General features: G+C 44.0%; 1 protein-coding gene across 1 annotated transcript in view; it reads right to left on the bottom strand.

Annotated features, from left to right (window-relative positions):
* Positions 1-17,330, bottom strand: part of LOC121290768 (immunoglobulin-like domain-containing receptor 1) — a 60,707-nt gene extending 43,377 nt beyond the window's left edge. The window contains exon 1 of the mRNA XM_041211660.1: positions 17,126-17,330. Coding sequence (XP_041067594.1) covers positions 17,126-17,171 — 46 coding nt within the window. The 5' untranslated portion in view covers positions 17,172-17,330. The remainder of the gene's footprint in view (positions 1-17,125) is intronic.
* Positions 17,331-23,488: the final 6,158 nt, after the last annotated feature.

Below are 23,488 nucleotides of genomic sequence, written 5' to 3' on the forward strand. Positions count from 1 at the left end.
GTTGGAACAAAATGGGACAGTGACCCTTCCAAAAAGAAGCTTTGCTCATCATATTGAAATATCTACACAACATTTTAACTAATTTGCTGCTAAAATCTTCATCCAGGCCTTTGCCACCTACAGACTCAATTATTCAAATGCATTTCCAATTTTTGTTCAAATGCCCTTATGGCTGGCCTCCCATTCTCCAATTTGTGATCTTGAGCTTAACCACCCCTACGCCGCTGAGCTCATGAACCTAGATTGACTCTAAGTGATTAGGATGCTTTCAGACCCCAGATCTGATGCATTTATTCTACCCAGTCCTCAGAATTAAGCCAGGGCAGCAGTAGGGGTTTAACAATTTACTGTATTGTCCCGAAACAGGGAGACAGGACAAAACTGAAAGTAATCCAGCATTCACAGTCCTCGGTGTTTGTCAATGACACCATTTTTACTTTCTTATCCTCATGTTCAAATTCAAGAGCTACCTCTGTATCCCTCTCCAACCATACAACCCTCAGAACACTCTGCATCCCTCCAACTCTGGACTTGTACATAACTCTGCCCCCACTCTCTTTGCTTCACCATTAGTGGCTGTTCCATCAGTGTCAAGGTCTTGAGGCACGGAATGCCCTGCTAAAAACCTCTTTGCCTGTTTCTACTCCTTTACAACGCCTCCCAGCTCCTTAAGCAAGCTTTTATTAACTCTGATCTTTTATTTAGCTTGCTGTCAATTCGTGGTGTGAAACATCTTGGGACATGTTGCCAAATTAAAAGGCACTGTATAAATTCATGTTGTAATTACATATAAACCAGGCAAAAATGGTGATTAAGTGGTACTAACCCTTTAACTCCCTCTAAAACTTTAAATCCCAGAGTGGCTGATGGAACAAAAGTCTTCAGGCAGTTGTAAGTATTTTTACACTGTTTCGACAGTGAAAATGCTACAGGCAATATATTTAAAAGTGCTCTCAGGGTGTAGGTTACGCTGGTAACGCTGTGTTTTTTATTGCTCTTCCTACGATGTCCTGAAGGTTGTGCTGGTAGCACTGGGTAGAACTGTCCTTGTGCTGATGATACTCCCATAATCCCGAGTAACAGGATTTTGACCAAGAAACAATACAAATGGAGTGGAGTGACTTGGAATTGGCAGTGTTCTCATGAAGTTCTGCTCCTGTACTTTTTGATGTAGAAGTTGAAGAGGAGATGAGAAGGGCTATTGGTTTAAACTTGATAAGTTACTGCAGTACATCCAATAGACTGGATAAACTGCAGTCATAATGGTGGAATGGGTCTTTTTTTTCCTTTATTCTTTCATAGGATGTGGGCATCATTAGCAAGGTCAGCATTTGTTGCCCATCCCTAACTGCCCTCAAGTGGCTTGCTAGGCTTTTTTAGAGGGGAGTTAAGAGTCAACCACATTACTGTGGGTCTGGAGTCACATGTAGGCCAGACCAGGCAAGGATGACAGATTTCCTTCCCTAGCGGGCATTAGTGAACCAGATGGGTTAGTACAACAATGATAGTTTCATGGTCACCATAGACTAGCTTTTTATTCCAGATTTATTATGAATTTAAATTCCCCCAGCTGCCATTGTGGGATTCAAATCCATGTCCCCAGGGCATTAGTCTGGTCTCTGGATTACTAGCTCAATGCCATTACCACTAGGCCAACATTTCCCCCTATTTGAGCAACAGATATGCAATTGAAGTTAAAGGCAGAAGTCTAAAGCCAAAAAGTAATCTGATCTTTTTTCACACTGTATTCCCAATTGTCTTGTTTATACGTTGACAGATGTAAAAGATACACGATTTGAAAATCCAGGCTGCCTTCCAAAAGGATAGTTTCATCAGGATCTCGACCCTCTATTAAAAAGAGTGGAGTGTCCAGGATTGGGGTTGATATAAAATGATTGTCCCATAGGTAATGACTGCACTTCAAAAGGTAATCCATCAGTTGTGAAGATCTTTGGGATATACCGGAGATGCAATATAAATGTTTTTTTTTTTAAATCCAGCTTGGCTCAACACATAGCAACCTTACATTTTGAGTCAGAAAGTTGTACATTCCACCCCACCCTATTGCCAGTGCAATAGAGAGACAGTGGCTGTCCTTTGAATAAGACATTAAGGTGACAGTCCACCTGCCTGTTCAGTTGGGTGTGGAAGATCCCTCACACATGCTTCCATCAAAATCAACAATAGCTCATTCATTCCCATGCTTGTTATTGTTCCTTTTGTGCACAAAAGCCTACCACATCTTCCCAAATAAAAACAGTGGCTGTACCAAGTATTTACTCCTATGTGAAGTGCTTTAACACATTGGAGGCTTGCTAAAGTAAGCAAAGCCAATTGAGAACCTATTTTGGAATTGCATGCTCTTCCAAATTCGTCCCTTTTTCTAAAGGAAGGTGATAATTTATTCTGGTCTGCTGTCCCAAAGCCCACCCATCTTCCAATACCTTTCCCATTCATCTCACAGAAGCCTAGATAGAATGTGTTGGTGGGCGATTCAAAAAGGTGAAATCACAGACTAGCCAAACCCTGATTTAATAAAACACGCACATATGCACTTTCAAACTTATGTCACTGGATAGGCATCAGAAATGGGATTATGGATGATATTTCTTCCCAGCCAGTGGTAGTGATCTCACCATTGACCAACCTGAAATCATACCCAGAATATTTCCTGGGATTTTCATGGTTTCTTTGGCACAACATAAAATGCAATGCCTCCGAGGTATCAGTTGTTTCCTAAAATGGAGGGCAACCAGAATAGGTTGCATGCTTGAGGGAGAAGGAACAAACCAGGTGGCTAAAAATATTTCCAGTGCATAGTGACATACCAATTGTTACTTCTTGTACCTATCCTAAAAAAGTGAGGCCATTATCATAAACATCAGACATTAATTATAAATTCAATAGCTTTAGTTTCAATTTGCTATTGTTAGCTCTTGCTTAAGAAGTGCCAATATCTTTATCTGGTTAAGATAGAAGGCAATCCCTCGATATATTTTTTCCAATGGAAACAACCATTTGCTTTGCAGCTTTTAGCAGGATGTACCCTATACCAAAGGTATTTCCTTCAAAGGCAATACTTTATGCAGTTGGCTTTATTCTAAAGCCCCTTTCACTAAAAAGACTAGGACCTCTTTTTAAAAGGTTTTACAGCAGTGGTCTAGTGCAATTTATTATTTTTTATATTACATACTTTCGATGCTTGATCCTCTAGCAGATTTCAAAATTTCCATTCCAAAAATTCTCAATTCATCATATAAGGGCTCTTCTACTGTTGTGGGTATCCCCCTATTGTGGCCCTTGCCTTCCCATTTCATAGTCATCGCAATAGGCTGTGACTACTGAAAGTTAGTTGCCCCTCTTTCTTGTCACATACCTCTCCCTTTCTCCCCAAACAACATTTCCACCATTATCTTTGCAGGAGGCTGCAACAGTGCCTCCTACAGTCATTGCAGACACAAGCTTGTTGTCTTCTCTGAAGCTCATAAATTTATCGACAGCACTGAGAATGACATCTGCTTCCTGTTTAGGTTTGCTCATCATTCTTCAGAGTACCCCCGGCAACTGTCAAGTCTCTTTTCAAACACTTACTTTTGCTGTTTCAACTGTCTTTTAGCTTCCCGAGTATCAATCACAGCTGTGCCAATACTCAGGTTAGAGACATGCTGCTGTAACAGCGGTTAAACGCTGGTTACACAGCTCGAAATCTGGAACCGGCTGATTCAGTCTCTATTTAATCTCTATTTCTCTGGTCGGCAGATTCTTGGATCCACTAATTCAATTACTATCTCCTTACCTTTCTGAATAATAATCCCATCACCTCTGAATGCAAAAAGATGAGTGCCTTAAGCTGGAAGGTTTTTTGCCACTTTGATCTTCAATTTCTTCTGGCCCATCCTATGAACTCTATAACTTCCTTGTATAGCCTCCGGCCTCTGCAGACAGGCACCCAACCATCAGTTCTTATTTTATTTTGTTCAAGGGATGTGGGTGTCACTGACTGGACCAGCATTTATTACCTATTCCTAATTGCCCTCGAGAGGGTGGCAGTGAGCTGTCCTCTTGAACTGCTGCAGTCTATGTGGTATAGGAACATGCACAGTGCTGTTAGGAAGGAAGCTCCAGGTTTTTGAGCCAGTGACAGTGAAGGAGTGGCGATATAGTTCCAGTTCTTATATGGTGCTTGTATCTAACTATTGGGAAATCTGTCCAATTTCTGCTCTAAGATCATCAACAGTTTTGGACAACAAATTTATCTATTCTCATGTATTCATTCTCTGTTTTTATGCAAGTGCCTTTGATCATTGGTGGGTCTGTAAAGATCATCACATTCCCGAAAGGGAACCTTAACTCAAACCCTCCCAAGATGCTTGTTGGCCAGACTCGCAAGTTCTTATTTCCTTCCTTTCTTTCTAAAGAGATTATTAACAGGTCAAGTCCTGCCGCAGTCACCACTGTTTGTTTTGGGTGGGTTCTGAACCCCTAAATGTCATGGGAACAGACTAGCAAAAAAGGTCAGTCATGAGGTTACTTTTTGAAATAAAGTCAGAACAAGTTTTCAGATAAACTATAGCAATAAACTCAGGCAGTGATTTACAGACTAGCGCAGGTTACATACTTTGTATTATGACTGAACGAGGAGTGCACAATAACTTCTCTTCTTGCAGCTTTTGGTCTTTGGGCTCTTTTCTGTTGCACTCTTTTACCACACACACACACCACCACCCACCCCCTTGTTTCTTGTCTGGTTTGTTCTCATGTTTTCTATATTTCTCCATTGTGCAGATCTGATGGGGAGGCCCTCTTTCATCCTGATGCTTGTCTAATTAAGCCCTCCCTCATCCCAAATATCTTAGCCCTGTGAGCATAATTTCCAGCTATCTCTCATTTAAGCATCACTTCACTTACTTAAATGTTTTTCACATTCATCTTTGTGCAACCGTCTCTTATTTTAAGGCTCCAAGTATTACCCCCTAGAAGGGCATTGACTTTCCAAATCTGCATTTTCACATGCAAAAGTAATTCCCATTAACAATCTCAAGGTCCCAGTCTTTTTGTTGGGAGTAGGTTATTTTATTATTTGACAGTTTTCCCATGGTCCCACAACAATACTGTGCGTTATTTCTAAGTTTTCCTTTACTATACTACCAAGACAAGCTCCTAATAAAGTTAGAAGTTAATATCTAATAATAGATTTTAACAATTAGTATTCTGTTAACAGCCTAATATTCTTACATCACATGAGAACTGTATGATATTTACACAAGGAATGAGCAATGTTACTTTGGAAAAAAAAGTTTAAATAAAACTCAAAGGGTCAACTCCATGCACCGATATCTTCATTCCTTGAAAATCAAAAGGAATATAGAGATTGTAGATTGAAATAAGTCCCATGAAGGAATCATTGATTAATTTTTGTAGATTTCAATATTTCACTGATGTTCTTTTAAGCTGCCCTTTTCTATAATTTGAATGGTAAAGAATGGCAATATACTAGAATACCAACACTTGTTACTTCCCAGCACTTGTGCAATGCATCAGATTGCTTGAAACAATGCCATTATATAAATCCCATCCACAACAAAATCCATGGTTTCCTAAACAAAAACAGAGTTACTTGGAAAAACTCAGCAGGTCTGGCAGCATCGGCGGAGAAGAAAAGAGTTGACGTTTCGAGTCCTCATGACCCTTCGACAGAACTTGAGTGTTTTTATCTCCATGGTTTCCTATCAGGATCAGGTAAATAGAAACAGAAGGAACTCATGCGACCTCAGAACATCCCAACACAATGAATGAAGTGCTTTTTGAAGTGTAGTCACTGTTCAATGCAGGGAACTGCAGCAGCCAATCTATGCTTAGCTAGATTGCACAAACAGCAATAAGATAATCATCAACCACATAATTGATTGAGGGATAAATATCAGCCAGGACACCCAAGGGAACTCCTTTGGTTCCTCTTCTTTGAATAGCACAGGTCACTTGGACAAGTTCATTCAAGCGGCAATTTTTGAGGATGTTAAAAGGAAGAGAGGGAGGAGGAGCTGTTTAGGGATAAAATTATAGTGCTTAGGATCTGGGGGGCTAAAGGCACAGGGAATGGGGTGCACAAGAGGGCAAAGTTGAATGAATTCAAGAGGTCTTGGAGGTTGTAGAACTAGACAGGGTAACAGATATATAGAGTGGTGAACTCAATGGGATTTAAATTAGAAGGATGAGAATCTTAAATTTGAGGTGGATGAGGCAAATGATTCAATGTAGGTCAGTGAATAAAAACAAAAAACTGCGGATGCTGGAAATCCAAAACAAAAAACAGAATTACCTGGAAAACTCAGCAGGTCTGGCAGCATCGGCTGAGAAGAAAAGAGTTGACGTTTCGAGTCCTCATGACCCTTCAACAGAACTGAGTGAATCTAAGGAGAGGGGTGAAATATAAGCTGGGTGCAGGGAGAGAAGTGGGGGGGTGGTGTGGTTGTAGGGACATACAAGCAGTGATAGGATCAGATAATCAAAAGATGTCACAGACAAAAGAACACAGAGGCCTTGAAGGTGGTGATATTATCTAAACAAATGTGCTAATTAAAAATGGATGGTAGGGCACTCAAGGTACAGCTCTAGTGGGGGTGGGGTGGAAAGGCTAGCAGGGCATAAAAGATTTAAAAATAATGGAAATAGGTGGGAAAAGAAAAATCTATATAAATTATTGGAAAAAACAAAAAGGAAGGGGGAAGAAACAGTAAGGGGGTGGGGATGGAGGAGGGAGTTCAAGATCTAAAGTTGTTGAATTCAATATTCAGTCCAGAAGGCTGTAAAGTGCCTAGTCGGAAGATGAGTTTGCATTGGGCTTCACTGGAACAAAGCAGCAAGCCAAGGACAGACATGTGGGCAAGACAGCAGGGTGGAGTGTTAAAATGGCAAGCGACAGGGAGGTTTGGGTCATTCTTGCAGACAGACCACAGGTGTTCTGCAAAGCGGTCGCCCAGTTTATGTTTGGTCTCTCCAAGACCGCATTGGGAGCAACGAATGCAGTAGACTAAGTTGGGGGAAATGCAAGTGAAATGCTGCTTCACTTGAAAGGAGTGTTTGGGCCCTTGGACGGTGAGGAGAGAGGAAGTGAAGGGGCAGGTGTTGCATCTTTTGCGTGGGCATGGGGAGGTGACATAGGTGGGGGTTGAGGAGTAGGGGGTGATGGAGGAGTGGACCAGGGTGTCCCGGAGAGAACGATCCTTACGGAATGCCGCCGGGGGGGCGAAGGGAAGATGTGTTTGGTAGTGGTATCATGCTGGAGTTGGCGGAAATGGCGGAGGATGATCCTTTGAATGTGGAGGCTGGTGGGGTGATAAGTGAAAACAAGGGGGGGCCCTATCATGTTTCTGGGAGGGAGGAGAAGGCGTGAGGGCGGATGCGCGGGAGATGGGCCGGTCACAGTTGAGGGCCCTGTCAACAACCGTGGGTGGAATACCTCGGTTAAGGAACAAGGAGGACATGTCAGAGGAACTGTTTTTGAAGGTAGCATTATCAGAACAGGTGCGATGGAACTGAGAGAATGGGATGGAGTCCTTACAGAAGCGGGGTGTGAGGAGCTGTAGTTGAGATAGCTGTGGGAGTTGTAGGCTTGTAATGGATATTGGTGGACAGTCTGTCACCAGAGATTGAGACAGAGAGGTCAAGGAAGAGAAGGGAAGTGTCAGAGATGGACCACGTGAAAATGATGGAGGGGTGGAGATTGGAAGCAAAATTAATAAATTTTTCCCAAGTCCTGACGAGAGCATGAAGCAGCACCGAAGTAATCATCGATGTACCGGAGAAAGAATTGTGGAAGGGGGCCGGAGTAAGATTGGAACAAGGAATGGTCCAACCCTGACATTGTCATCAAACCTGTTGACAACCTGTTGTTGTCTGGCGCATCGACCTCTACCTCGCGGAGGCTAAGCGTCAACTCACAGATACTTCCTCCTACCTCTCCCTGGACCATGACCCCACCACTGAACATCAAGCCATTGTTTCCAGGACTGTCAGTGACCTCATCTCCTCTGGAGATCTTCTTCCCACAGCTTCCAACCTGATAGTCGCCCAACCTCGGACAGCCCGCTTCTACCTCCTACCCAAAATCCACAAACAGAACTGTCCCGGTAAACCGATTGTGTCAGCTTGCTCCTGCCCCACGGAACTCATTTCTCGTTATCTTGACTCCCTTCCCACCTACACCCGTGATTCCTCTGACACCTTACGTCACATCAACAATTTCCAGTTCCCTGGCCCCAACCGCTTCCTCTTCACCATGGACGTCCAATCCTTCTACACCTCCATCCCCCACCAGGATGGTCTGAGGGCCCTTAGCTTCTTCCTCAAACAGAGGCCCGAACAATCCCCATCCACCACTACGCTCCTCCGTCTGGCTGAACTTGTTCTCACACTGAATAATTTCTCCTTCAACGCCTCTCACTTCCTCCAAATAAAAGGTGTGGCTATGGGTACCCACATGGGCCCCAGCTATGCCCGTCTCTTTATGGAGTATGTGGAACATTCCTTGTTCCAGTCCCACTCCGGCCCCCTTCCACAACTCTTTCTCCGGTACATCGATGATTACTTCGGTGCTGTTTCATGCTCTCATCGGGATTGGAAAAATTTATTAACTTTGCTTCCAATCTCCACCCCTCCATCATTTTCACATGGTCCATCTCTGACACTTCCCTTCCCTTCCTTGACCGCTCTGTCTCAATCTCTGGTGATAGACTGTCCAGCAATATCCATTACAAGCCTACCGACTCCCACAGCTACCTCGACTACAGCTCCTCACACCCCGCTTCCTGTAAGGACTCCATCCCATTCTCTCAGTTCCTTCGCCTCCGTCGCACCTGTTCTGATGATGCTACCTTCAAAAACAGTTCCTCTGACATGTCCTCCATCTTCCTTAACCGAGGTTTTCCACCCACGGTCGTTGACAGGGCTCTCAACCGTGTCCGGCACATCTCCCGCGCATCCGCCCTCATGCCTTCTCCTCCCTCCCAGAAACATGATAGGGTCCCCCATGTCCTCACTTATCACCCCACCAGCCTCCGCATTCAAAGGATCATCCTCTGCCATTTCCGCCAACTCCAGCATGATGCCACCACCAAACACACCTCCCCTTCACCCCCCCCGGCGGCATTCCGTAGGGATCGTTCCCTCCGGGACACCCTGGTCCACTCCTCCATCACCCCCTACTCCTCAACCCCCACCTATGACACCTCCCCACGCCCACGCAAAAGATACAACACCTGCCCCTTCACTTCCTCTCTCCTCACCGTCCAAGGGCCCAAACACTCCTTTCAAGTGAAGCAGTATTTCACTTGCATTTCCCCCAACTTAGTCTACTGCATTCGGTGCTCCCAATGCGGTCTCCTCTACATTGGAGAGACCAAACGTAAACTGGGCGACCGCTTTGCAGAACACCTGCGGTCTGTCCGCAAGAATGACCCAAACCTCCCTGTCGCTTGCCATTTTAACACTCCACCCTGCTGTCTTGCCCACATGTCTGTCCTTGGCTTGCTGCATTGTTCCAGTGAAGCCCAACGCAAACTGGAGGAACAGCACCTCATCTGCCGACTAGGCACTTTACAGCCTTCTGGACTGAATATTGAATTCAACAACTTTAGATCTTGAACTCCCTCCTCCATCCCCACCCCCTTTCTGTTTCTTCCTTCTTCCTTTTGTTTCTTCCAATAATTTATATAGATTTTTCTTTTCCCACCTATTTCCATTATTTTTACATCTTTTATGCCCTCTAGCCTTTCCACCCCACCCCCACTAGAGCTGTACCTTGAGTGCCCTACCATCCATTCTTAATTGGCACATTCATGTAGATAATATCACCACCTTCAACACCTCTGTGTTCTTTTGTTCTTTTGTCTGTGACATCTTTTGATTAACTGCTCCTATCATTGCTTGCTTGTCCCTACTACCACACCGCCCCACCCCACTTCTCTCCCCCCACACCTTAAACCAGCTTATATTTCACCCCTCTCCTTAGATTCACTCAGTTCTGTTGAAGAGTCATGAGGACTCGAAACGTCAACTCTTTTCTTCTCCGCCGATACTGCCAGATCTGAGTTTTTCCAGGTAATTCTGTGTTTAGGTCAGTTGGTATGGTTGATGGGCGAATAGAACTTGTTTTAGATTAAGATATAGACAGAGTTTTAAATTGGTTGAAGTTCATGCAGGATGTATGATTGGAGGCCAGCCAAGAGATAAGTCTGAAAATGAAAAAGGCATGAATGAGGGTTTCAGCATAAGGGTTGACAGAAAAGCAGAATTCAGTAATTTTACAGAGATACAAATAGGTGATCTTTGTGACATAAAGGATATCAGAAGCTCAGCATTAAATAGGATACGACAGGGAAAAGGATGGAATTGGTTTCAGGGGTTATGAGGGATGATAGGCGATGACCTCAGTTTTCCTAATGTTTAACCAAAGAAAAACACTCATCCAGTACCAGATGTCAAACAAAGCAGTCTGTCAACAAAGCAGTGTAGAAAAATACTTATATTCATATACCATCTTTTAGGACCTCCAGGGGTCCCAAAGCACGTTACATTAATGAAGCACTTTTTACAGGAAATGCAGCAGTCAATATGCTATCAGGAAGGATTCACAAAAGGCAATGTGATGTGGCCAGATAATCTGTTTTAGCGATGCTGGTTGAGGAAGAAATAGACCAGGAAACTTCAATGCTCTTCTTCAAAAGCAATACCATGGGATCTTTTACATCACCCAAAAGCCAAGACCTCGGTCTAACATGTCATCTGAAAGACAGCACCTCTGACTGACACGTTGCACTGTCTAGATTTTTGTGTTCAAATCTGTGGAGTGGTGCTTGAGCCCACAACCTTTGAGTCAAGATGGATGTATAGGATAGAGCTGTGTGCCGTCATTTTACAAAACCTGACCCCATGTCTCTGGATGATGTCCAGAGCTAATGATGCAGGGGTTGGATGAAAAGCCATTGCTATGGATACTCTGATAAGTAAAAGAGAAATAAAGCTTAGGTGGCATCCCATCCAGCTGGACAATGGAAGATGAACAACAGAGCAGAATAGTGTAAAAGGCCGCAGAGAGTTTGAAGAGTACAAGGAAGGACAATGCACCATGGTCATAATAATAAGGGGTATGTGATTTTAATTAGGGTCTTTGCAGTGCTGTGGCAAGGCTAGACACCTCACTAAAGAGGCATTCAGATGTGGAGTTACAGGAAAGGTAGGGGGTGACATCATGATCAAGGACTTGAGAGGAAAGGTAGTGAAAGGCAGGATGGAAGTTTGTAAAGAGATGGGTCAATAATATAATTTTTGAGGAGGGTTGGGGAAACGGCTATGGTGGCAATGGTTATTTGAAAGGATGTTTTTCAGTCCATTGTGGAGTTTTACTTGGAGCTGGTGTACTTGGTCACCACTTTTGTCCCTTCCGATACGGCGTGCTCGGCCAGTTCCCCAGGCAGAAGCAGATGCACGGCGGTCTGGATCTCCCAGGAGCTGATGGTGCTGCAATTGTTGTAATGGGCCAGGCGGGAAGACTCACCCACAATGCTCTCAAAAATATTGCTCACGAACAAGTTCATGATGCTCATAGCCTTGGAGAAGATGCCGCTGTCAGGGTGAACTTGCTTCATCACTTCGTAGATGTAGATGGAATAACTCTTCTTCCCCGACTTTCGCTGCTTCTTCCCACCCTTTGCTGATGGTTTCTTTAAGGCTTTCTTGGCTCCCTTCTTGGAAGTTGGTTTCTTCCCATCAACCATCTTCAGCTTACCCAAAGAAAGAGGGACTACTTGCAATGGTCAATTTGCAGAGGTACCAGAAAGGGAATTTGGGTGATCAGGACTTAATGGAAATTGGGTCAAGGGAGCAGGAGGTGGCTCTCATGGACAAAATGAACTTGCAGAAGGCATGGGGATGATAAGAAAGAAACTAGAGCTGGGGTAAAGGGAAAGGGGAGGTGGCAGAGGTAAATGAGCAAGTGGTATCAACCTTAAGTGACAGTAGTCCCTGAGCTCCCTGCATTTGTTGGAGGCAGGGGTGGATGGTTTATAGCAGAGATCCTGGGGCTTGGCAGAGGAAAGAATGCCTTAAACTGCTTAGTGTGGTTCAGCAGATCCTCCCATAGCCTACAATTGGTTTAGCCATTCTGAAACCTTCAAGTTTGTGCTATTTGGACTCGGCAGGTGCCCTTGGGGTGAGAGAAATAAGGATTTTACTGAGGACAATCACATCAGAAGTGGTGAGGGAGTGGCTGTGCAGATCAACAACTACAAAGTGTCATGGTAAACTAAGAACCAAAGACTTGACAGCTAGGAGTTTGAAAGTGCCGTTGTCAATGTCTTGCGAGAAGCATTGGAAAGTGGTGGAAGAATGTGGTCATTGAAGAATACAGGATAGTGGTTGAAAATATCTGTGATCAAGACAATGTGGGTGAAAAAACCGTCAAGTGGGTGCCTAGGAATATGGGTAGGACTGTTTACATGGAGGGAGAGGCTCAGAGAGGGCTGCAAGGCATTGAAATCAGGGCAAAATTAGTTCAAATCACCAAGGATGAAGAGTCACTCAGTTCAGTGGTTGGGGGAAGAAAGGAAGGAAAAATGGAAGGTGGAGTAGAAAAGCAATTCTAAAGTTGAAAATTGAGGTGCCTGAATGAGAAGTGAAAGGTGACTGGGAATAAAAAGATCAAAGTGTGATTTGGTGATAAAGGTCTTGCCACCACTAAGGCAGTATGGGCAGGGCAGATCATAGAATCTGAAAGTAAGGTACAAAGCATTGGTAGCTGTGAGCCAAGTTTCACCTAAAACTGTCACTAAAATAAAAACCACGATAAGGCCTTTTTTTTCTTTATTCTTTCATGGGATGTGGGCATCACTGCCAATGCCAGCATTTGTTGCACATTCCTAATTGCCCTTGAACTGACCTTGCTAGGTAATTTCAGAGGGCAGTTAAGAGTCAACCACTTTTACTGTATAAAGCATAGAATGTACAGTAACAGGATGCAAAAGGATTGGATTCATCACTTCAATAGGTACAGCCTTAAGTATTTCTGATATTACTTGAGTAAAAACACAAATACTGATGAGGTTTTAAGCCTTTATACTATATTAAAACGTTGAAGCATTGAAATACAATTGTACAGGAAGAGTGATACCAGAGCAGCAACTTCAAACAGACCAACGTCCTTGACCTGCAGGCACAATGCAAATCAAAGAACTGATGCGGATATCAGACAACGCCTTTATTTATATCGTTAAACAGCCAGGACTATACCGAAACTCAACAGTAATGTGTTGTCCATTGTTTTTCAGTACAATCCTGATCATATGAAAGATATGTTGCATAGAAATCTGGCAATGAGAAGCTATAGAAAAGCTAATATTTTTGGCATAAAAAGTCTTACAAAATACTTGGCTATGATCCAATAGAAGATTTGAGGGACTGAATGGACTACCCTCATTCCTATTTATTCGGGATGAGATCAACAAAATGGCAAGTTGGAGAAAGAGCAAAATAAAGTCAACTAAACATTTGGTTAGGTGATTTGATCATGAAATTCACCAAACTATCACACCCATCTGAAAAATGTGGTATGTGAAAAGAAAAAGCATGGAAGTCCAAAGCCAGCAAAGCACATTAGAAAAAATCCTTTAGAATGCAGTAATACCTATCAACAGCACTGCAACTATCCAAAAAACAGGATGAAGTGCATGGGTCTGATCTTAATCTTACAGGATCCATGTAGATACAGATACTGAAAGCCATCAGAGAAACTCCTCATATTAGTTTCATTACAATCCCTGTAGAGACCACTAATGTTTAAAAAGAAATTTGAACTTCCAGCTAATAGCCAGAAAGGATGACATGACAGGATTTTACATTTTAAAACTTTAACTGTAATATATGACTAAAACACTTGACTAAACAAAAGTGTTTGTCATTTGTTACAGTAAAAGCTTTAAAACATGAAATCTTGGCAACTTATACTTTAAACTGCAGAAAGGAAGGTTCCCCTTTTATACCTATCACACATCACACTCTCCACAGAATGAGAGCCCTTCTGGAAAAAGTTCACATTTCCCCATTTTGCCAAGCAGTAACTGAGTGATCGCCTCCAAGTGCTTCCCTTAGTTTTTGGAAAGTTTCCTAAATCCACTACCAGCAGTAAAGTTTGTCCCAATAATTCTTTCCCTAGTCACACCAGGACAAATCTCCCAGATTCTTTAGATGGCTGCAGGATGCATCTTTTCAACTAGAGACTTTCTCCCTCCTACAGGTGGCTATGGTAATTCACAAAATCAAGCAGCCTCTGCTAACCATACAAAACTTCTGTCTGTCTGTCTAATGTTCTAGGAAAGCCTGAAAGCTGACCTTTACAATGCCATGGAAAATAATGCAGAGGAAGCCAATGTAAATCACATGGGCCTTGTATCTAGGTAGAAATGTTAATTAGCTATCTTTGAGCACCCAACTCTCTTGTTGTGGAACTAAATGAACAGTTTAAAGCACAACTGCTCACAACCAGACATTTTCAATATTTTTCTGGGACTTTGGAGACTCTCAGTCTCCACTGTTATCACACAGGTAGCTGTCATTGCATTCAAGCACAAATACCTTACACCTTTTTTCCCAGTAAAACAATCAAACCTTCCTTTGATCGCTAACAATCAAACCACCTGGGCTCACTGCTAGGCAGACTTCAGAATGGGTCACAGAATCACAGTACAGAAGAGGCCATATGGCCCATCAAGTCTGTACCGATACGTGAGAAAAACCTGACCTACCTACCTATTCCCATTCACCAGCACTTGGCCCATAGCTTTGAATGTTAAGACGTGCAAGTGCTCATCCAGGTATTTTTTAAAAGGATGTGAGTCAACCCGCCTCCACCACCCTCCCAAGCAGTGCATTCCAGACCGTCACCACCCTCTGGGTAAAAATGTTTTTCCTCAAATCCCCTCTAAACCTCCTGCCCCTCGCCTTGAACTTATGTCCCATTGTAACAGACCCTTCAACTAAGGGGAACAGCTGCTCCCTATCCATCCTATCAATGCCCCTCAATCTTGTACACCTCGATCAGGTCGCCCCTCAGTCTTCTCTGCTCCAACGAAAACAATCCAAGTCTATCCAACCTCTCTTCATAACTTAAATGTTTCATCCCAGGCAACATCCTGGTGAATCTTCTCTGCACCCCTTCCAGTGCAATCACATCCTTCCTATAATGTGGTGACCAGAACTGCACACAGTACTCCAGCTGTGGCTTCACTAACGTTCTATACAACTCCAACATGATCTCCCTACTTCTGTAATCTACGCCTCGATTAATAAAGGCAAGTGTCCCATATGCCTTTCTCACCATTCCACTAACATGCCTTCAGAGATCTATGGACACACATGCCAAGGTCCCTTTGTTCCTCAGAACATCCTAGTGCCATGCCATTTATTGAATACTTCCTTGTCAAATTACTCCTTACAATGTGTATCACCTCACATTTTTCAGGGTTAAATTCCATCTGCCACTTATCTGCCCATTTGATCATCCCGTCTATATCTTCCTGTAGCCCAAGACACTCAAACTCACTGTTAACCACCTGGCCAATCTTCGAATCATCCGCAAACTTACTAATCCTACCCCTCACATAGTCATCTATGTCATTTATATAAATGACAAATAATAGGGGACCAAGCACAGCTCCCTGTGGTACGCCACTAGACACTTGCTTCCAGTTACTAAAGCATCCTTCTGTCATCACCCTCTGCCTCCTACAACTAAGCCAATTTTGAATCCACCTTATCAAATTACCCTGTACCCCATGTGCCTTTGCCTTCATTAAGTGTCCCATGTGGGACCCTGTCAAAGGCTTTGCTGAAATCCATATAAACTACACTACCCTCATCTACACACCTGGTCACCTCCTCAAAATATTCAATCAAATTTGTTAGGCATGACCTCCCTCTAACAAAACTATGCTGACTATCCCTGATCAATCCTTGCCTCTCCAAGTGGAGACAGATTCTCTCCTTCAGAAATTTCTCCAATAGTTTCCCTACCACTGATGTAAGACTCACTGGCCTGTAGTTCCCTGGCTTATCTCTACAACCCTTCTTAAATAGCAGGTCACTTGATCCCCTTCATTTTTACCCTAAATTTAAAAACATAATCCCAAAATATAATAATCTTTACACATTTGTACAGTGTTAGGTGTAAACGAATGAGGGTGGTGAAATGAGAAAGCCTGTCCTAGAAAATAGCTCCTTCTGTTTGTTAAAAAAGACTTTATAAAATTCTAGTATCTTTAAAAAAGTGCATGAAATAATCAAGTGCTTTTGGGCATCCTGAGAAGTATTTAAAATTGCTCTAGGGAGCCCTTGCACCGGCACTTCTTAAAAAGCGTCTGAAAAAGCCATGACAGATATAATGATAAACAAGTTAGCTCTGCGGTGTCCAGGGGGTGGTTGTACTCATTGCAACGCGCAGTACCTGTAACTCAGGTATAGGAGGAGCTATGAAGAAGACGAGTCCACCCAAACTGCTCGAAAACACCCTCCATATTAGACCAGGTTAAGAACTGGCCTAGACGCCCCCTCCCAATCATCCAAATGGGAAATCACTTTGAAAAACGGCACAATTCTACTCGCTTGAGAAAACAATAGTCGGGCAGGAGATTCACGAGATACTTTTCCACAGAGGCTCTTTACAGGACTAGTGCCATCCTTTCGCTTTGGATTGTAGTTTGTTCAGTAAAAGCCGCACATCTAAATCCTCTGAAACACACCAACCGAATCCAATGGAGCGGTTTATTCAGTCACCCCCCGCCCCCCAAAAATATTAACTAAAGTCCTCCTGCCTATAACACTGACCTTCGCTCATAGAAGGAAGATGTTGATTTTTGAAGCGGCGGAGGTTTAACATTGGATCAATCCCAACTCACCTGTTCATCATAACCAGCGCGCAGGTGCGCCCAGGTAAAAAAAACCCTAGGTCCATTATTTGTGAGGATTAAAATATTGAGGCCATACTGTTCACACAACAGGTTAGTTGACAAGGACATGACCCTTTTGCACATAATCCAGGGAGGCTCGGACCAAGCGTGGTCCCCATCACTTCTCTTACCTGTTTGAGCGAAGGAGAACACGACGTAAACGCTGAGTTTCTTCATTGCTACTTCCTTCCAAATTCCTTCTTTAAATTCTCCGACCGTTTGCTTCGCTTTTCCAACTCATCGCAAAGTGCAGGACTAATTTCCGGTAATAAATACCACCGGCCTCTTGCTTTGGGTTGTTTTCTCTCCTGCGGAACCGGTTTATTGTGTCGAGCGACAGCGCTGACTTTGTTTCACAATAAAAGCCCCCGCCCCACGCTCACCGAACAGGTGGGACACGTGACTTCAGAGGTACTCCCTGACTGGCAGCCCGCAAAAAATGTGACCAAACCAGACTTCAAATAGATATATCCATTGTAATAAATTTATCTTTCATTTTTTTTTTCACTTATTCATTAAGGGGAGGCCATCGCTGGAAAGCCCATCCCAAATTGTCCTTTGAAGGATGGTGGTGAGCTGCCTTCTTCAACTGCAACAATCCACTGTCGTGGTTTTGATATAATCCAGCGGTTTGCCAGGCTATTTCAGAGGCAGGTTAAATGTCAACCACCTTGCTGTGGGGCTGGAATCAGTGTAGGACCAGCCTGGGTGGGAGGCGATGGCGTAGCGGTATTGTCGCTGAACTAGTAATCCAGATACCCATGGTAATGCTCTGGGGACCTGGGTTTGAATCCCATCACGGCAGAAGGCGATTGTCATAAAAACCCCAGGGAACCCCTTTAGGGAAGGAAATCTTCAATCTAGCCTACATATGACTCCAGATCCACAACAATGTGGTTGACTCTCAAATGCCCTCTAAAATGGCCAAGCAAGCCACTCAGTTGTATCAAACTGCTACAAAGCCTCAAAAAAGGAATGAAACCATGACAAAGAGCTGTGACATTGTATTAAGAAAACATTACCATTAGGAAAGTGTTAAACTTGATACTTGGTCAAACTTGAAAATAAGTAGGGGATAATGGCTTGAACAATGCCCCGCACCGGAAATGACAAGGGCAAACTCAGCCCTGTCAGCCCTTACTAACATCTGGGAACTAGTGCCAAAATTGGGAGCTGTCCCACAGACTAGTCAACTAGATAGTCATACTCACGGAATCATCTCTTACAAATAATGTCCCAGACACCACCATCACCATCCCTATCCCTGGATATGTCCTGTCCCTCCGGCAGCACAGTGATATACATTCAGGAGGGAGTTGCCCTGGAAGTCCTCAACATTGGCTCTGGACCCTATGAAGTCTAATGGCATCAAGCCAAACATGGGCAAGGAAACCTCCTACTGATTACCACGTGCCACCCTCCCTCAGCTGATGAATCAGTGCTCCTCCATGTTGAACATCACTTGGAGGAAGCACTGAGGGTGGCAAGGGCACAGAATGTTCTCTGGGTGGAGGACTTCAATGTCCATCACCAAGAGTGGCTCAATAGCATCACTACTGACCGAGCTGGCTGAGTCCTAAAGGATATAGCTACCAAACTGGGTCTGCGGCAGGTGGTGAGGGAAAAACATACTTGACTTCATCCTCACCAACCTGCCTGCCACAGGTACAGACAGTGTCAGTAGGAGTGACCACCATGACAGTTGTTGTGGAGTTGAATTCCTGCCTTCACCCTCCATCATGTCATGTGGCACTACCACCGTGCTAAACGGGATAGATTTTGAACACATTTAGCAACTCAAGACTGGGCACCCATGAGGCGCTGTAGGCCATAAGCAGCAGCAGAATTGTACTCAAACACAATCTGTAATCTCATGGCCCAGCATATCCCTGCTCTACCATTACCATCAAACCAGGGGATCAACACTGGTACAATGAAGAGTGCAGGAGGGCATGCCAGGAGCAGCACCAGGCATACCTAAAAATGAGGTGTCAACCTGGTGAAGCTATAACACAGGACTATTTGTGTGCCAAACAGCATAAGCAACAAGTGATAGGCAGAGCTACGTGATCCCACAACCAACGGATTAGATCTAAGCTCTGCAGTCCTGCCATATCCATTCGTGAATGGTGGTGGACAGATAAACAACTCACCGGAGGAGGACGCTCCACAAATATCCCCATCCTCAATAATGGGAGAGCCCAGCACAGCAGTGCAAAAGATAAGTTTGAAGCATTTGCTGCAATCTTCAGCCAGAAGCGCCGAGTGGATGATCCATCTTGGTCTCCTCCAGAGGTCCCCATCATCACAGATGCCAGTCTTCAGCCAATTCAATTCACTCCACATGATATCAAGAAATGGCTGAAGGCACTGGATAGTGTAAAGGCTTTGGGTCCTGACAAAATTCTGGCAATAGTACTGAAGACTTGTGCTCCAGAACTTGCCAAGCCCCTAGCCAAGCTGTTCCAGTACAGCTACAACACTGGCATCTACCCAGCAATGTGGAAAATTGCCCAGGTATGTGCTGTACACAAAATGCAGGAAAAATCCAATCTGGCCAATTACCGCCCCATTAGTCTACTCTCGATCATCAATAAAGTAATGGAAGGGGTCATCAACAGTGCTATCAAGCAGCACTTGCTTAGCAACTATCTGCTCACTGGCACCCAGTTTGGATTCCGCCAGGGCCTCTCAGCTCCTGACTTCATACAGCCTTGGTTCAAACATGGACAAAAGAGCTGAACTCCCAAGGTGAGGTGAGAGTGACTGCCCTTGACATCAAGGCCACATTTGACCAAGTGTGGCATCAAGGAGCCCTAGCAAAACTGGAGCCAATGGGAATCAGGGTTAAACACTCAACTGGTTGGAGTGATACTTAGCACAAAGGAAGATGGTTGTGGCTTTTGCAGTCAATCATCTCCAGGACATCACTGCAGGATTTCCTCAGGGTACTGTCCTGGGCCCAACCATCTTCAGCTGCTCCATCAATGACTGCCCTTCCATTATAAGGTCAGAAGTGGGGATGTTCGCTGATGATTGCACAATGTTCAGCACCATTTGCAACTCCTCAATTACTGAAGCAGTCCATATCCAAATAAAGCAAGACCTGGGCAATATCCAGGCTTGGGCTGACAAGTGACAAGTAACATTCACGCCACACAAATGTCAGGCAATGACCATCTCCAACAAGAGAATATCTAACCATCGCCCCTTGACATTCAATGGCATTACCATCACTGAACCCCCCACTACCAACATCCTGTGGGTTACCATTGACCAGAAACTGAATTGGACTGGCCATATAAATACAGTGGCTACAAGATCAGATCAGAGGCTAGGAATCCCGTGACAAGTAACTCACTTCCTGACTCCCCAAAGCCTATCTACCAGCTACAAGGCACAAGTCAGGAGTGTGATGGAATGCTCCCCATTTGCCTGGATGAGTACAGCTCCCACAACGCTCAAGAAGCTTGACACCATCCAGGACAAAGCAGCCTGCTTGATTGGCACCACATCCACAAACATTCACTCCCTCCATCACCGAAGCACAGTAGCAGTAGTGTGTACCATCAACAAGATGCACTGCAGGAATTCACCAAGACTCCTTAGGCAGCACCTTCCAAACCCACGACCACTACCATCCAGAAGGACAAGGGCAGCAGATAGATGGGAACACCACCATCCTGACTTGGAAATATATCGTCGTTCCTTCACTGTTACTAGGTCAAAATCCTTCATCAAAACCCTTCCTAACAGCACTGTGAGTGTACCTACACCACATGGACTGCAGTGGTTCAAGGAGGCAGCTTACCATTATCTTCTCAAGGGCAACTAGGGATAGGCAATAAATGCTGGCCCAGCCAGTGAAGCCCACATTCTGTGAATGAATAAAAAAAAAAGAACAGCAGGTTTCATTCCCTGAAGGACATTATTAAACCAGTTGGGTTTTTACACTAATCCAGGAGTTTTATGGTGACTATTACTGACACAATACCAACATATGGCACCTTTAACATAATAAAACATCCCAAGGCACTTCACAGGAGGATTATTAAACAAAGAATTACACCAAGCCAGGACAGATGACTAAAAGTTTGAGAAAAGAGGTAGGTTTAAAGGAGTCTCTTAAAAGAGGAAAATGGGGTAGAGAAGTATGTACCAGAGCTGAAGGCCTAGGAACCTGAAGGCACAGCCATCAATGGTGGAGTAATTCAAATTGGGGATGCACAAGAGGCTAGAATTAGAGGAGTGTAAATATCTTGGAGGGTTGGGGGACTGGAGGAGATTACAGAGATAGGTAGGGGGCAAGGTCATAAAGGGATTTGAAAACAAGGATGGGAACTTTAAAATCAAGACTTTGCTTAACTGGGAGCCAATGTAGGTCAGCGAGCAGAGGGGTGATAGAGGAACAGGACTTCCTGTGAGTTAAGACACAGGCAGTAGAGTTTTGGATGGCCTCAAGTTTATGTCTGTACAACGTAGAAGACCAGCTAGGAGTGTGTTGGGATAATCCAATCCAGAAGTAATGAAGGCATGAATGAGGATTTCAGCAGCTGATGAGCTGAGACAGGGGCAAAGTCAGTTGATGTTATAGAGATGGAAATAGGGGCAATTGAATAAGAGGTTGGAAGCCCAATTCGGGATCAAATGTGAAACCAAGGTTGCAAACAACCTTAATCTCAGACTGTTGCCAGGGAGAGAGATGGAGTCAGTAGCTTGGATTTGGATTTGGAGTGGGAACCAAAAACAATCTTCAATCTTGCCAATATTTAACTGGAAGAGATATCTGCTCATCTTGTCATGGGTGTTGGATAATTAGCAACAGTGAAGAAGTTGAGGTACTGGTGAGATAGAGCTGGTTGCTTGTTGTCAGTGTATATGTGAAAACTAATGCTGTGCTTTTGATGTTGCTGAGAAGCAGAATATAAATGAGAAATAGAAAGGGGCCAAGATCCTTGGGGGACATCAGAGGTAACTGTGCAGGAACAGGAAGAGAAGTCATTGCTATTGATTCTCTGGCTACAATTAGATAGATAACAATGGAGGGAGGTGAGACCTGACCCACCCAGCTGATGACAGCAGAGGGGTGTTGGTGGAGGATGATGTGGCCAACTGAGTCAAGGCCTACAGACAGGTCGAGAAGGGTGAGGAGGAAAAGCTTACCTTTACCATAGTAACAGGGAATATCATTTGTGACTTTGATAAGAGTTGTTTAGGTACTTTGGCAGGGGCAGCAACCTGATTGGAGAGATTTAAACATGGAATTCAGGGAAGATGGGAACAGATTTGGGAGGTGGCAACAAATTTGAGAGAAATGGAAAGTTAGAGATAGAACAATAGTTTGCAAGGATACTGGGGTCAGAGGTTGATTTATTTGAGGAGATGGGTGATGACTGCAGATTTAAAGGGGGAGAGGGATACTACCTAGAGAGAGAACCGTTTTATTGGCTAACATGGGAGCCAGGATGGGAAGTTGGGTGCTCAGCAATTTAATAGGAATAGGATTGAGGGAACAGGAGGTGGTTTTCATGGACAAGATGAGCCCAGAGAGGCAATGAGGGGAGACAGGAGAGAAAGATACGAATTCAGTGCTTGGACAGTGAGGGGCATTAAAGGAAGTTTGGCCAAGTGGGCTAGTGGAAAGGAGGGATGTAGCAGATCGGATAGTCTCGATCTTAGTGACAAATTAGTTGATGAGCTCCTTGTACTTGTTATTTGAGGTGAGGTTGGAGGGGACAGGGGAAAGAGGTTTCAGAAGATTGGATAGAGAAATTAAAGCAGGGGTTATTTTTGTATTCTAGGATGATCCTGGAATAGTGAGCAGATTTATCAGAGGGATGGCTATACCAGATGGCTGTTATATCCTTTCAAGTTTTCATCCCTTGAACTAAAATGAACTGAGATAAGAGCCATACGATGAGGAACAGCCATGGAGAAAGAGAGTAATGGTTTTATTGGGAGGAGGAGGTGAAGCTATGGTTGAAGAAATCGACAGCTGCAGAAATATTGTGAGGGTTGGAGCGAGCAAGAGAAACCAGCTCTTAATTCCAGATTTATTTAAATAACTGAATTTAAATTCTCCAGCTGCATGGTGGGATTTGAATGCATATCATTAGTCCAATAACATAACCACTATGCAACTGTACCTGTTAATCTTCACATTGTTTTTCACCCGGTATCCTGAGAATTGTTTCAACAAGCAATCAAATGCTCAGCTGATCGTTGCATTTGCCCTTACAGGACACATTGGGTGGAATCGTCCGTGCCTGCTGGTGCCAGGCATGTTCATTGGCATAAGTGGACAAAATAGCGAGAAGGGCAAAAATCTGTTTCACGATGCCATGAAACCAGTTTGCAATTGTCCACTCTGCCTGCCGATGTTGGGCTGTGTTTCCCGCCATCAGATGCCAGGAACCTCATTGTAATACACCAGCATATCATTATAAACCCAGCCCACCGGAATTGACCCACCCTCCCCTTGCCAGAACATCTGA

Source organism: Carcharodon carcharias, chromosome 18 (assembly GCF_017639515.1).
Source record: "Carcharodon carcharias isolate sCarCar2 chromosome 18, sCarCar2.pri, whole genome shotgun sequence".
Classification (NCBI taxonomy): Eukaryota; Metazoa; Chordata; class Chondrichthyes; order Lamniformes; family Lamnidae; genus Carcharodon; species Carcharodon carcharias.